Source organism: Akebia trifoliata, chromosome 2 (assembly GCF_017979445.1).
Source record: "Akebia trifoliata isolate Shusen 1 chromosome 2, ASM1797944v1, whole genome shotgun sequence".
Lineage (NCBI taxonomy): Eukaryota > Viridiplantae > Streptophyta > Magnoliopsida > Ranunculales > Lardizabalaceae > Akebia > Akebia trifoliata.
The window spans coordinates 6,324,198-6,337,890 of NC_141376.1; the positions used below are offsets into that span (position 1 = coordinate 6,324,198).

At 37.1% G+C, this 13,693-nt stretch overlaps 2 protein-coding genes across 5 annotated transcripts; both read right to left on the reverse strand.

Moving 5' to 3' along the window:
- Positions 1-679: 679 nt before the first annotated feature.
- On the reverse strand, positions 680-4,770 carry LOC147409140 (patatin-like protein 2). 3 transcript variants are annotated; one of them, XM_086425830.1, is made up of 6 exons: positions 4,671-4,770; positions 3,956-4,137; positions 3,125-3,317; positions 2,869-3,030; positions 1,335-1,637; positions 680-984 (listed from the first exon to the last, which is right to left on the reverse strand). In XM_086425830.1, the coding sequence occupies exons 2-6, from the start codon at positions 4,117-4,119 to the stop codon at positions 748-750; spliced, it is 1,059 nt and encodes a 352-aa protein (XP_086281956.1). In that variant the 5' UTR covers positions 4,120-4,137; positions 4,671-4,770; the 3' UTR covers positions 680-747. The 3 variants fall into 3 exon arrangements, with proteins under 3 accessions (XP_086281956.1, XP_086281948.1, XP_086281942.1); XM_086425822.1 differs by having other exon boundaries at positions 3,125-3,314; positions 4,579-4,764; XM_086425816.1 differs by having other exon boundaries at positions 4,579-4,764.
- Positions 4,771-6,045: 1,275 nt separating this feature from the next.
- Positions 6,046-10,441, reverse strand: LOC147409141 (patatin-like protein 3). Of its 2 annotated transcripts, none has more exons than XM_086459138.1 (6): positions 10,242-10,441; positions 9,941-10,125; positions 8,770-8,962; positions 8,514-8,675; positions 6,748-7,050; positions 6,046-6,451 (listed from the first exon to the last, which is right to left on the reverse strand). In XM_086459138.1, exons 1-6 carry the CDS (start codon positions 10,362-10,364, stop codon positions 6,215-6,217), a joined length of 1,203 nt encoding a protein of 400 aa, XP_086315264.1. In that variant the 5' UTR covers positions 10,365-10,441; the 3' UTR covers positions 6,046-6,214. The 2 variants fall into 2 exon arrangements, with proteins under 2 accessions (XP_086315264.1, XP_086315267.1); XM_086459141.1 differs by having other exon boundaries at positions 6,049-6,451; positions 8,770-8,959.
- Positions 10,442-13,693: the final 3,252 nt, after the last annotated feature.

The window sequence follows — 13,693 nt, forward strand, 5'->3', positions numbered from 1 at the left end:
TTAATCTACTATTAAAGATAATGATTGGTTACAAGCCGTCAGCGGCGGAGTCAAGATTTTGCTCATGTGGGTGCAGCCAAGAGTTAAAAACATAGTTGTGGGGGCAACTAAGGGTGAAAAAAAATTTGTGGGGCAATAGTGACAGATTTCTTTCTCCGCTGTTAGAACCTATTACAAAAGCACATTAATCTATAGAATTTGAAAACTCTTGTGGGGGCAAGTGCCCCCACTCTGAATCTGCCCCTGCAAGCCATCAAATCTTTGCAACTCTTTTTGCCATCGAAAGCCTCATAGATAAATGAAAACTTGTTACAAAATCCTATCCCAAAAGTATATACATAAATACCTAGGAATTTTTGTCTTGGGAGCATTGCCCTTGAACCCCCCACACAGGGCCAATCGGGTTGTACGAATTGGTCCTTTTCCTCCTTCTACGAGCTGAGACCCGACGCTATGAAAAAGATCCCTTTCTTGATTTAGCCTCTTGAAACCCAACTCAGGAATACTAGCTAGACATGTGACAGTGGTTGCACATCAATACAGGCATAGAGGCTTGAGAAAATTGTACAAATTGAAAAGATGTGAAAGAACACCGTAAGTATTATCTATTAACTAGATTGCTTATAGTATCCCAATCACCAAACAGTACAAATCAACTCACACAAACCAGTAAGCTTAATTGAGAGACAAATTATAATTTCAAATGGCATTTACACACTTATGGTTTACTTTACATTAGCAAATTTGTCAAGGGGCAGATACATTGTCCTTCCTATATTTTCGTTCCACAGAGAGTTGCTTGGCAAAGAATTCAAGGGCTTCTGCATTGGTGCCCTCTCCCTGAACCTCCTCGAACTTGCCGGTCTCCAAATTTACCCTTGACACTGGCTTTTTCAGGAGATCCTTCCCAATTTGCACGAGATTTCGTAGGTTCTCCTTTGTTGCAATGTCCATCAATGAGGCGTCTCCCATCAATGTGTCATCCTATTAAATCCATCACAAGGAATCGTGTCAAGAACAACAAGACAATTACTTAACAACAAATTTGATAGAAGGTTATTGCTATAGAACTGATTAATGTTCCTCATGCTTTGTCTGCAATTCTTTTAGACGACTTGACTAGCCTCTCTTAATGAAAAGAGTGGGGCCTAAATAGCCCTTACGCATGATCTATTGCACCTTTTTTTTTTCTATTGGTAAAAGACTATTTCCTATTTTTATAAATGTGAAGCACTTATAAATTAATCCAACAAATTAAAAAAAAAAAAAAAAAAATTTGGTTCAACAATTACTTCGATTTAAAAAAAAAAAAAATGTAGGTCTGTCGAAGGTACCTGAATGCGAAGATACCTCTTCTTGGCATGATTGGCTTGAAAGAGAACAGAAGCATGTATGTCTACGACATCTGAGCTAGCATCGCTGAAAGCATCGATCAATGGTGTGCTACCTTTATTGTACAACCATCCAAGCAAACCCCACTTGGAGGCTGCAGCCGCACTATATTTCGCCTCACGCTTAGCTGTCCCCGTCCCCAAGGAAATGATGAGATAATTGGTGTAATCCATTGGCTTAATACGGGAGAAATCTGAGCTTTGCTTCAAAATCTCCTTGGCAACATGGCCCATGGCCAATAACGTCTGCAGTTTTGGTTAATTTCAGTTGATTGTATGAGACCAAATTGAAAACAGCAATACTATGTGCACTGGGCGCCAACATTTTGTCCCATATGTTAATTGTCTACTTCGAAAATCAACAAAGTTCATTTCGATGTTTGGACAAGCCAAAGAACATACAAAGTTATTGTGAGGATCAATAATCCCCAAGGGCCTGTTACATTGAAATCTCCAATCTTAATCTCCCGAGTCTAGATGCATCACTATGTGAAAATTAGCAAATTCGACGGGTCAAGGCCCACAAATTTTAAAAATCAAATTTCGACGGCGCAGGACCATTGAAATTTTTTATATTCCCCAGATTTGACGGCTTAGAGCCATCAAATTTCTCCCATATATCCTCCATTAATTTGACGGTTTCGGCCTTTATGAAATTCAATGGCCTTGAGCTGTCGAATATGGGATTTTTTCATGTTGTGCATCTCTATGTAGTTTAATCCAACTCTATGTTGGGTGTGGGATTGAGACCCGAGCATTGAATAATCTCACATGCATAGTGCAGATTGAATCTGTGACATCTATATGACCCCTAAACTTTAATGGAGAAGGATAATATCAAATCTCTGAAATCATGGTAACTACTGAACATAATTGAATTGATTAAGAGCACGACGGATAATGTGTAGGTTCAAGTGACTAGTGGGGACTCATAGAAAGAGGGACATTAATTTCTTACGTAAAAAGAAAGTTTGAGACTCTTCCTTGGATCAATGGTTGCCATGAGAGGAAAAACATTAATATTTTAGAGATGAGTTGTGCTGGAATGACCTCAGCGGGGGACACCTTGATGTGGTGACATGCGCATGTCTGTAAATGTGTTTTACTCATATCTTGGATAAAACCCATCTACAGGCATATGCGCGGCACCACATGAAGATGTCCCCCATGTGTCCCCCACTGAGGTCACTCCAGCGGCAATCTTTAGAGATGGGTACTGATTTACTATGTATGCAATTACTTTAATACTAAGCTTTTACTTATTGTGCACTACATTGGGTCTTCTAGTAAAATTTGTGGCATCTTAAAAGAATTTATCAAGAGTACGGAGAAAATGACACGAAGATCCTTATTGTTTTTTGCCACAAATCTTGTGGTGGAGGAAAATAATTTATACCTTATTATAATTTCAGTCATTGTGGAATAAAATTATGATATCGTTCTTGATGTTTAAATCATACGATTTCATGAGACCTACCGGATTATTCGCCGCAACCCCACCATCTATGAGGTTGAAGCTCCGAGGGCTTCCATAAGAGTTTTTGGTCTCGAAATAATGGGCTGGGAGATAAGTGGGAGCAGCAGAGGTGGCGACGCAGATATCTGATAATTTAGCATTTTTGGAGACATTGGTTTTTGCCTATATAAATTTGTGACAGCAAACGTTAATTGAACTGCAAATTGAAAGAAATAAGAAATTAATAAACATTATGTGTCATAGAAAGAAAGAACACCTCTAAGGTTGTGAAGATTGTGGGCTGAAGGAGTTTGATGTCGAAAGATGGGATGAGAATGTTCGTCAGCGTTTGTTGGATGGTGGTGTCACCAAGCTTCTTTTGTACCAAGGATCGCAAGTATTTCCCATCATACTTAGGTCCTTTGACCACACTCAACAAGTTCTTTATCGAACCACACAAACCTGTGCTGCTATGGGGGGAACATAAATTTATCCATCACTCCCAAGAATTTTAATAAAAATTGGGACTTTTGGTTACAGTTTAAAAGGTAAATTCTAACTTCCAATGATGGTGGACGCACAGCCTCGAATGTACAGTTGAGATGGGAAGATATTATTAGGAATTAATTTTTTTATAAAAAGAAAATGAACTCCCAAGAAATATATATTGATCCCTAGAGAACCCACATTTTTCCCATTCATCACAGCCGTACATTGGAGGTTGTGCCTCAAACATGGAAGGATAAAAGAAGTCCTCAAAGTAAAACATTTGGAGATACATTTCATGTTCGCCAAATTCCTCAAATTAGAAAAATATGAGTGACAGCTATGGTTTTAAATTCGTCCGAAACCAATCTTGATATCCTTCTTGATTAAGGAGAAAATCAGTGTGATTCGTCCTTCATATCGACTCATCCAAGATTCGGGATAACTTGTGGGACGATTTAATAAAACTCTGTCTATTGAATCAATTTTTTTATATGAAAATTAGAACTATATAAAAAAATATATATATATATTACTCTATACACGAGTAAACTCGGTATCAGTGGGTCACAAGATGAGAGTTAATACAAGTTCTAAACCATGATGACAACTTTTAACTTACCCATGTTGAGGAAAAATCTTGGGGCAGTGCTTCAAATAGAAATCATTGATGTCCTTGGCAGAATAAAGTGGGCGATTTTTCTTATTGGGAGCCGTAAGCATGATAGTCACCAGTCCCCCTGTGCTTGTTCCTGCTATGACATCAAAGTAGTCTGCGATCCTCATATCCGGTCCATCCAATTCCTGCAACCCAAGAAACGGTTTTAGCCTCCTTGATTAACATAGTCAATAAATATATATATATATATATATATATATATATATATAGATAGAGAGAGAGAGAGAGAGAGAGAGAGAGAGAGAGAGAGAGGGAGTGGTTCAGCAGCCCTAACGTTTGCCAAACATTGTACCAAACATTTTTCAAAACATGGGTTAGAAGCTTTGGAATGCGCTGATTTTTTGTGAGGATGATCTCTACAGTGAAGAGATCATCCTCTCCAAAAATCAGCTCATTTTGAAATTTCTAACCCTAGTTTACAAATTGAAGAATCGTGGACCGTCCAATTTTTTAAATCACTTTTGATGGGGTTAGAAGTTTTGGAATAAGCTGATTTTTGGTGAGGAGATCACAATGTTTAGCAAACTTTAGGGCTGCTGAACCGCTCCCATATATATATATGGTACCTGAAGCTTGGATTCAAGGAAGGCGAGAATTGTTCCAGGAATTAAGCCTTTTACGCCGCCTCCATCAATGCTCAACACTGTGATGATTCTACCTGCTGCAGGTGGAGGATTTGGAGTTGCCATTGATGCAAATTAACTAAATTGAGGAAGTAATATCAACTTAGAACAAAGGGGAGGGAAGAATTATTTGTGTGGTAGTTAACACTTGATGGTACAATTATTTATGATTGAATGTTCACGTCCATGTAATAAGAGGCCTTACGGTTGAGGTGCTCATCATGCTTTAATTAAGGAGTCGTGCTGGAGTGACCTCAAGATTGTACCTTATTCATATCGCACATCTTGATCTGAAATTGTGTAAAAGTGTATAGGAATAATAGATGCTTTTTGACTTGTATCTTTATGAAAAGCATCTACGATTTTTATATACTTCCACGTCAGAAAAGTGCGTTATGAGGTACAATCTTAAGGTCACTCAAGCAATATAAAAGTTTTGGAATTGCATTCAAATACAAGTTGGTTGAGAAATAGGACCTTTTTTTAATGATTTAAAAGTGACATCTTTAAAGACTTTTTGAGTTGACTCCATCATACTGATCTATACCAATGTGCCTACAAAATTGTTTGATCTTGTAAAACCAAGAGTTGAATAGCTAGTTTACTTCCTATCTATAATAAGCACATCGAACACTCTTCAGTCCACTCTCACATGTGTGGCCCATCCTTAGGTAGACCTGTACGTTGTATCTTGTTCCACCATTAAACTTAGAGATTTTACTCCAACAAGATCAAGCTTCTCATTCAATCCTCATTGGTGTACCTATGATGACACTCCAATGATTAAGTCCGTCGATAATTTGATAAAGTAAAGAGTTAATTTTAGAAATATTGCACATTTGGGAAAGCAAAATAAGAACAAGAATTAGACTGAAAACACACACATGTACATGCAGAGAGAACACAAGGATTTACGTGATTTGAAAAATTGTCTACGTCCATGAAAAAGAGGAGATTAATCTACTATTAAAGATAATGATTGGTTACAAGCCATCAAATCTTTGCAATTCTTTTTGCCATAAAAAACCTCATAGATAAATCAAAAGTCCTTACAAAATCCTATCCCAAAAGTATATACATAAATACCTAGGAATTTTCGTCTTGGGGGCATTGCCCTCGAACCCCCCACATGGGCCAATCGGGTTGCATGATTTGGTCCTTTTCCTCCTTCTACGAGCTGAGGCCCGACGCTATGAAAAAGATCCCTTTCTTCATTTAGCCTCTTGAAACCCAACTTAGGAATACTAGCTAGACATCTGGTAATAGTAGACTTTTGCCAATTTATCGTTTTAATTGCTTAGTCCCTTATTTGGGGAATTTTCCCACTTTTTGTATAAATTTAGAGAATTTTTTGATTGTGGTTGCACATCAATACAGGCATAGAGGCTTGAGAAAATTGTACAAATCGAAAAGATGTGAAAGAACATCTTAAGTAGTATCTATCAGCTAGATTGCTTATAGTATCCCAATCGGCAAATAGTACAAATCAACTCACACAAACTATTAAGCTTAATTGAGAGACAAATTATAAGCTCAAATAAAATTTGCACACTTGGTTTATTTTACATCAGCAAATTTGTCAAGGGGGAGATACATTGTCCTTCCTATATTTTCGTTCCCCAGAGAGTTGCTTGGCAAAGAATTCAAGGGCTTCCGCATTGGTGCCCTCTCCCTTAACCTCCTCAAACTTGCCTGTCGCCAAATTTACCCTTGACACTGGCTTTTTCAGGAGATCCTTCCCAATTTGCACGAGATTTAGTAGGTTCTCCCTCGTTGCAATGTCCACCGATGAGGCGTCTCCCGTCAATGTGTCATCCTATTAAATCCATCACAAGGAATCGTGTCAAGAACTACAAGACAATTACTTAACAACAAATTTGATAGAAGTTTATTGCTATAGAACTGATTAATGTTCCTCATGCTTTGTCTCTATTCTTTTAGAGGACTTATTTAGCCTCTCTTAATGAAAAGAGTGGGGACTTTCTATTGGAAATAGATTATTTCCTGTTTTTATAAATGTTAAGTACTTATAAATTAATCCAATGAATTTGAAAAAAAAATTGGTTCAACAATTACTTCAATTTTAAAAAAATGTAGATCTGTCAAAGGTACCTGAATGCGAAGATACCTCTTCTTGGCATGATTGGCTTGAAAGAGAACAGAAGCATGAATGTCTACGACATCTGAGCTAGCATCGCTGAAAGCATCGATCAATGGTGTGCTACCTTTATTGTACAACCATCCAAGCAAACCCCACTTGGAGGCTGCAGCCGCACTATATTTCACCTCACGCTTAGCTGTCCCCGTCCCCAAGGAAATGATTAGGTAATTGGTGTAATCCATTGGCTTAATACAGGAGAAATCTAAGTTTTTCTTCAAAATCTCCTCGGCAACATGGCCCATGGCCAATAGCGTCTGCAGTTTTGGTTAATTTTAGTTGATTATATGAGACCAAATTGAAAACTGTGTGCCAACATTTTGCCCCATATGTTAATTGTCTACTTCGAAAATCAACAAATTTCGTTTCGATGTTTGGACAAGCCGAAGAACATACATAGTTATTGTGAGGATCAATAATCCCCAAGGACATGTGTTACATTGAAATCTCCAATCTTAATCTCTCGAGTCTAAATCCACCACTATGTAAAAATTGGCAAATTCGCCATGTCAAGACCCACAAATTTTAAAAATCAAAATTCAATGGCCCAGGACCGTTGAAATTTTTTATATTCCCCAGATCCGACAGCTTAGAGCCATCAAATTTCTCCCATATATCCTCCATTAATTTGACGGTTCTAGTCTTTATGAAATTCGATGGCCTAGGGCCATCGAATATGGGCTTTTTTATGTTGTGCATCTCAATGAAGTTTAATCCAACTCTATGTCGGGTGTGGGATTGAGACCCGAGCATTGAATAGTCACACATGCATAGTGCAGATTGAATCTGTGACATCAGTACGACCCCTAAATCTTAATGGAGAAGGATTATATCAAATCTCTGAAATCATGGTAACTACCGAGCATAATTGAATTGATTAAGGGCTCGACGGGTGGGGACTAATAGAAAGAGGGACATTAGTTTCTTACGTAAAAAAAAAAGTTTGAGACTCTTCCTTGGACGAATGGGTGTGATGAGAGGTAAACCCTAAATATTTTACAGATGAGTCATGTTGGAGTAATCTCAGTGGGGGACACCTTGACGTGGTGACTTGCGCATGTCCGTAGATGTGTTTTACTTGTATCTCGGATAAAACCCATCTACAAGCATACACGTGGCACCACATCAAAATGTCCCCCACTGAGGTCACTCCAGCATTAATCCACAACGTGAAAAAAGCCCATATTCGACAGTCCAAGGCCGTTGAATTTCATAAAATTTGACTGACCAAGACATCGAATTTTTCGTTGTAGAATTTTTTTTTTCCAGCAAGTTGAAACCGTCAAATTAATGGAGGATGAGAGAAATTTGATTGCTTTAAGCCATCGAATCGGGGAGCATAAAAAGTTTCAACGGCCTTGGACCGTCAAAATTCGGTTCATAAAATTCGTGGGTGCTGGCCCGTCGAATTTTCTAGTCAAATTTTCCAATTTTCACATAGTGATCTTTAGAGATAGGTACTGATTTACTGTGTATGCAATTACTTTAACACTAAGCTTTTACTGATTGTGAACTACGTTGGGTCTTCTAGTAAAATTTGTGGCATCTTAAAAGAATTTATCAATAGTACGGAGAAAATGACACAAAGTTCCTTATTGTTTGTGCCACAAATCTTGTGGTGGAGGAAAATAATTTATACCTTATCATAATTTCAGTCATTGTGGAATAAAATTATAATATTGTTCTTGATGATTAAATCGTATGATTTCATGAGACCTACCGGATTATTCGCTGCAACCCCACCATCAATGAGGTCGAAGCTCCGAGGGCTTCCATCGGAGTCTTTGGTCTCAAAATAATGGGCTGGGAGATAAGTGGGAGCTGCAGAGGTGCTGATGCAGATATCTGATAATTTAGCATTTTTGGAGACATTGGCTTTTGCCTGTTTAAATTTGTGACATCAAATTGTTGTTGGATTGAAAATTTTAGGAATTAAAAAATTAATAGATATTTTGTATTATAGAAAGAAAGAATACCTCTAAGGTTGTGAAGATTGTGGGCTGAAGGAGTTTGATGTCGAAAGCTGGAATGAGAATGTTTGTCAGTGTTTCTTTGATGGTGGTGTCATCTAGCAGGTTTTGTACTAAGGACCGCAAATACTTCCCATCATACTTGGGTCCTGTAGCCACACTCAACAAGTTCTTTGTCCAACCCAACAAACCTGTGCTGCTTTGAGGGGGAACACCAATTCATATATCCATCACTCCCAAAAAAAAATATTATAAAACTTGGACCTTTGTAGGCTATGATAAAAATAGCAAAGAATCGTGATAATCTAACTACCCACATAGCATACTCAATCGACTCCCCTAAGGTGACATGTCCAAGAACTGAAGATCTGTACTCCTCGGAATACACAACTGCACCTTATGAGGATGTGCAGTTGTACATTCCAAGGTGTACAGATGTACGATACTCGCACATGTCATGTCAGGAGAGTCGATTGAGTATGCCAAGTGAGATAATCAGATTATCACGACTCAATAGCAAATTCTAGTGTCCAAAGGGGCCTCACACTAATGAATGAGTGAGATGGAAGGATAATCATATCCTAGGGATTTCTAAAAAAAATAGATCCTAAAAATCCTATATTGATCCCCAGGGAATCTTTTTATTTTTTTTTCCTTCCATCTCAATTGTATGTTGGAGGCATGGCTATAAAACTCGGTTTCGCGTCTTGTCTCATCCAAGCCCAATACCGAGTCGTTTCGGACGAGTTTTCCGATACATTTGAGACGTCTCGTGAGACAAATCAAAAAATTGAACATAAGTCCTAAATCACTGTCAAAAAGTGACTTTGTGAGTTGATCTCGTTTAACTCCGATACTGAGTTAACTCGGGCAATATATCTCGGTCTTGGACGAGTTTTAAAACCATGAGTTGGAGGTGTGTCTCCAATTAAACCATAAAGTCATCATTCCAAGTTGATGGTGTCAACCCAATATTTTTGAAAGGATCAAGATCCAGATTGGTCTAGTGGCAAGTTTTGGTTGGACTTTGAGACACATTGAGCATTAAACATATCTCCAACCTACAAGCGCTGCATAGACACCGTTTGTTGATATAGGGACACCGTTTTGGATCATTACTCTTTTTGAAATAGTACAAACCTATATAGGATAAAGAATGACAACTACTTTCACTTACCCATTTTGGGGAAAAATTTTGGGGCAATGCTCCAAATAGAAATCATTGATGTCTTTGGCAGCATAAAGCGGGCGATTATTAATCTTATCAGGAGCCGTAAGCATAGTAGTCATCAGTCCCCCTGTACTTGTCCCCGTGATGACACCAAAGTAGTCGGCAATTCTCACATCTGGTCCATCAAGTTCCTATAACCCAAAAACATGTTAATTTAGCCTCCTTAACTAATATAAAACCTTATATGCATGGATATTGGCATGCAGTTGAGAAAAAGTTTAATTAATTAATTGATAAGATATAGTACCTGAAGCTTGGATTCGAGGAAGTCGAGAATGGTTCCCGGAATTATGCCTTTTACGCCACCTCCATCGATGCTCAACACTGTAATGATCCTACCTGCTGTAGGTGGAAGATTTGGAGTTGCCATTGATGTGAAGGAACAGCTTAACTTAATTGAGGAAGTATTAATGAACTTAGAACACAGAAGAGGGAAGAAATGTGGTATAGTAGTTGATAATGTGCAATAAAATGACCTTTAGAGCGGATTATTTATAATTGGAAAGTTCATGTCGATAATAATAGAGGCCTTATGTTTGATTTGCTACTCATCATGTTTATCCCTAAAGCATCTTGTGTAAATCACGGTTTTTTTTTATTCTTTTTCTTGGTATCTTTCTTTTAAAAGTAGCTTAAGGGCTGCATTTCTTTTGAACCATATTATATTTGGCAATTATAATGTAAGTAGAGAAGTTATGTTTTTTTTTTTCTACTAAAAAATAATAATAATATAAGTGACATGTTTAAAAACTTTTGAGTGACCCCATGAAACTGAAATATTCCACCACAACCGAAGTTCTCAATCTTGTACGCCTAAAAGTTGGATAACTAGTTTACTCCTTATCAATCTATCATAAAAAATCACACATGAATACTCTTTAGTTCACTTAATCATAGATGTTTGTCCCATCATTAGGTAGACCTGAGAAATCCCATTCCACTTTTCTTCCTTTCGTTCAACTTCATTTTATAAGCATTGATCTGTTTATCTATCGTGTACAATGACAATTTGGCGTTCTTTTTTCATACGCCCCTTATACTCTTTGACAGGACAGTTATATAATTATAAATCTTTTTCTTGTGCATCCCGAAGCAAAGGATCTACAATTCTGTGATGGGGGCATATGAGAAAAAGAGCTTCACATTATCACAACTCTATTTTCATATCAAGTTGAGGATGTTCCTCTAACTTAGAGATGAAACCTGCAGAATCAAGTTCGTCGGGATCTTTCTCTTCCTCGAACGACGACCTACATTGTTCTTCCCATCTTAACTTAGTGTCTAATGTTCTGTCATTTGAATTTTGAGTATCATTCAAGATAAGATGGTCCAAAAAAATTTATTGGTTCAAGGACAAAAGTTTAAGCAAGTAAATCCAATTATTAAGTAAGTGAGGTATATGAAATACATTTCATTATCCAAGTCATAGGAGTTAAGAAAAAAAATATATAAAATATCCAATTAATAAGAAGAGTAAGGCTTGCCTTACTAATTTAGTAAGATTTCAAAACTTATTAATGCCTAGCTCAACTTGTGACATCAAAAAAAAAAAAAATGATCTCATGCCACAAGAATATAGAGGAAAAAGTTTTACGAACCTTAAAAAATAAAATTTATTTTTTATCATTAAATTTTAATATTAAATTTGAGAGTTTTGTAATTTCTCATTTTCAAAACATTAGATCAAACCCAAAAAAAATTCTGAATCTGAGTTTTTCCAAGAAATCTAAAGGGCACAGTTTCGGATTTGCCAATTTGGCAATCCATTTGCCTTCAACGGCCCTTTCTTGGTGGGGAAAGTATTTTTCTATCACCATGTGATGTAAGCTACTGTGACGTCACACTCACTTTATGCGATTGGGATAAAGACTATTGAATGGTTCTCGAGAATACACGTCCCACAATGGACTGGGCTGGGCCTACGGACGTCTCTTCCTCTTTATGTCCCGATGCCATTATTTTCACTTTAGATAAAGTAAGGATACGTTATCCTTGCAAGTCTTTTCCAAATTCTAGACCAATGGATGATCATCGAGATCTGTCCAAAGACTATTAGCGTCAACCAAGTGGGACCGACAGCTAAGAAGATCCGGTCCAAAGAGTAAGTTTATGGCCGTAAAGCACATTGGGCCTGATTCTCTGATTGTTGTTAGTGTAAGTGCTTTATTTCGGGGGTAATTTAGAAATACCCCTTAGGTTTTGGTGAATATTTAAGATACCACCATGTTTACTTACTCATTTGACCATGATCTTCCCGGAGAGTAATTAAAATATATATATATATATTAAATGCCCTCTTATACTACCTCTAACCAAGCAACCTTTATTCTCCCAAAAAACGCATTGTCTTGATCAAGATCGTTGATCTTTTCTGTAAATAATTTTAAACCTATTTGATCGATCTCATTTTCAATCCATCGTACTCAATCTTATTATTAACTTTTTGTAGAAAATTATTAATTTTTTTTCCCCAAAATCCATGATGTTTAAAAGTTGAAGGACATAGAATTAGGATTTTGAAGACAAGGGTACAATCCAGATTTGGTTTGAAGGAGAAAAAACAAGGGTTTCCCACAAATGATTTATAAAAATAAGGTATTTATATCATTTTTTTTTTTTTAGTTTTTTAATATTTGGTGCAGCATTTGGTGGATGTACACACCATAGATCAACAATCATTTTTTGGTCGACAAAACAGTAGTCAAAATATTAGATCCCCTCAGCTCCTCCCCTCGAAATGCACCAAGTGGCACATAAGAAGCCTGGAGTTAGGTAGCGACCCAACGGCCTGGTGTACAAAATTGGCCCCTATAAAATTAAAATTTCAATTTCTTGGTCGTGATTTGCACAGGCAGCCGACGCCAATGATCAACTCCAACAAGTGGTGGCCTAATGTCTTCTAATCATATTGATGTGGAGATAAATATATAAAGAATTGTGATAATCTAAATGTGGCACATTCGATTGACTCTCCTGACATGACAAGTCTAGGAGCTGAGGATCTCTATATGCCTTGGGATTCAAAACTGCACTTGCCCATAAAAATGTGTATCCCAAATGAATCAAGTATCAAGAGATATATAGATCTACGATTCCCAAATTTGTCACGTCAAGAGAGTTGATTTAGTGCCTCATGACTCATATATAAAATTAGATAATTTCAATGATTTATGCAATTAAATGAGGTATCCTATGTTAAAAACTTGCATTTTAGGTATCATTTTAGATATGCTTTACAAAATGAGTCCACATCACATGCACCCAAGATGGAAGATTGAGACCCTCCTCCCACACCTCAATACACATCACGTAAGCCATAATCTATGGAATTAGATCTTAAAATATCTCTTTTTAAAAATTTCCTTGGATTACCACTTATGTGGCGTGTATTGGATGTGAGAGGAGGGTTTCGATCCTCATCCTGTGTGCATACGATCCATATTCACAAAAACTATATAAAATAAATAAATGAGAGTACTATTTTAGATGTTGAGACGATATTTCAATCATATGCGTAATTTTTTTTCCTTTTTTTTTTTTGTTGTCACTTTCGTCCCAACTTTTGAGTTTAATGATGGGGTAACCTGGCATTTTTTGAGTTGATCCTCCACTTCTAGTTTCCAATATAATGGAATTTGTTCTTGAAATGTTGGGAATCCTCTCTCCATGAAGAATCCCACTTTTTTCTATCTTACTAGA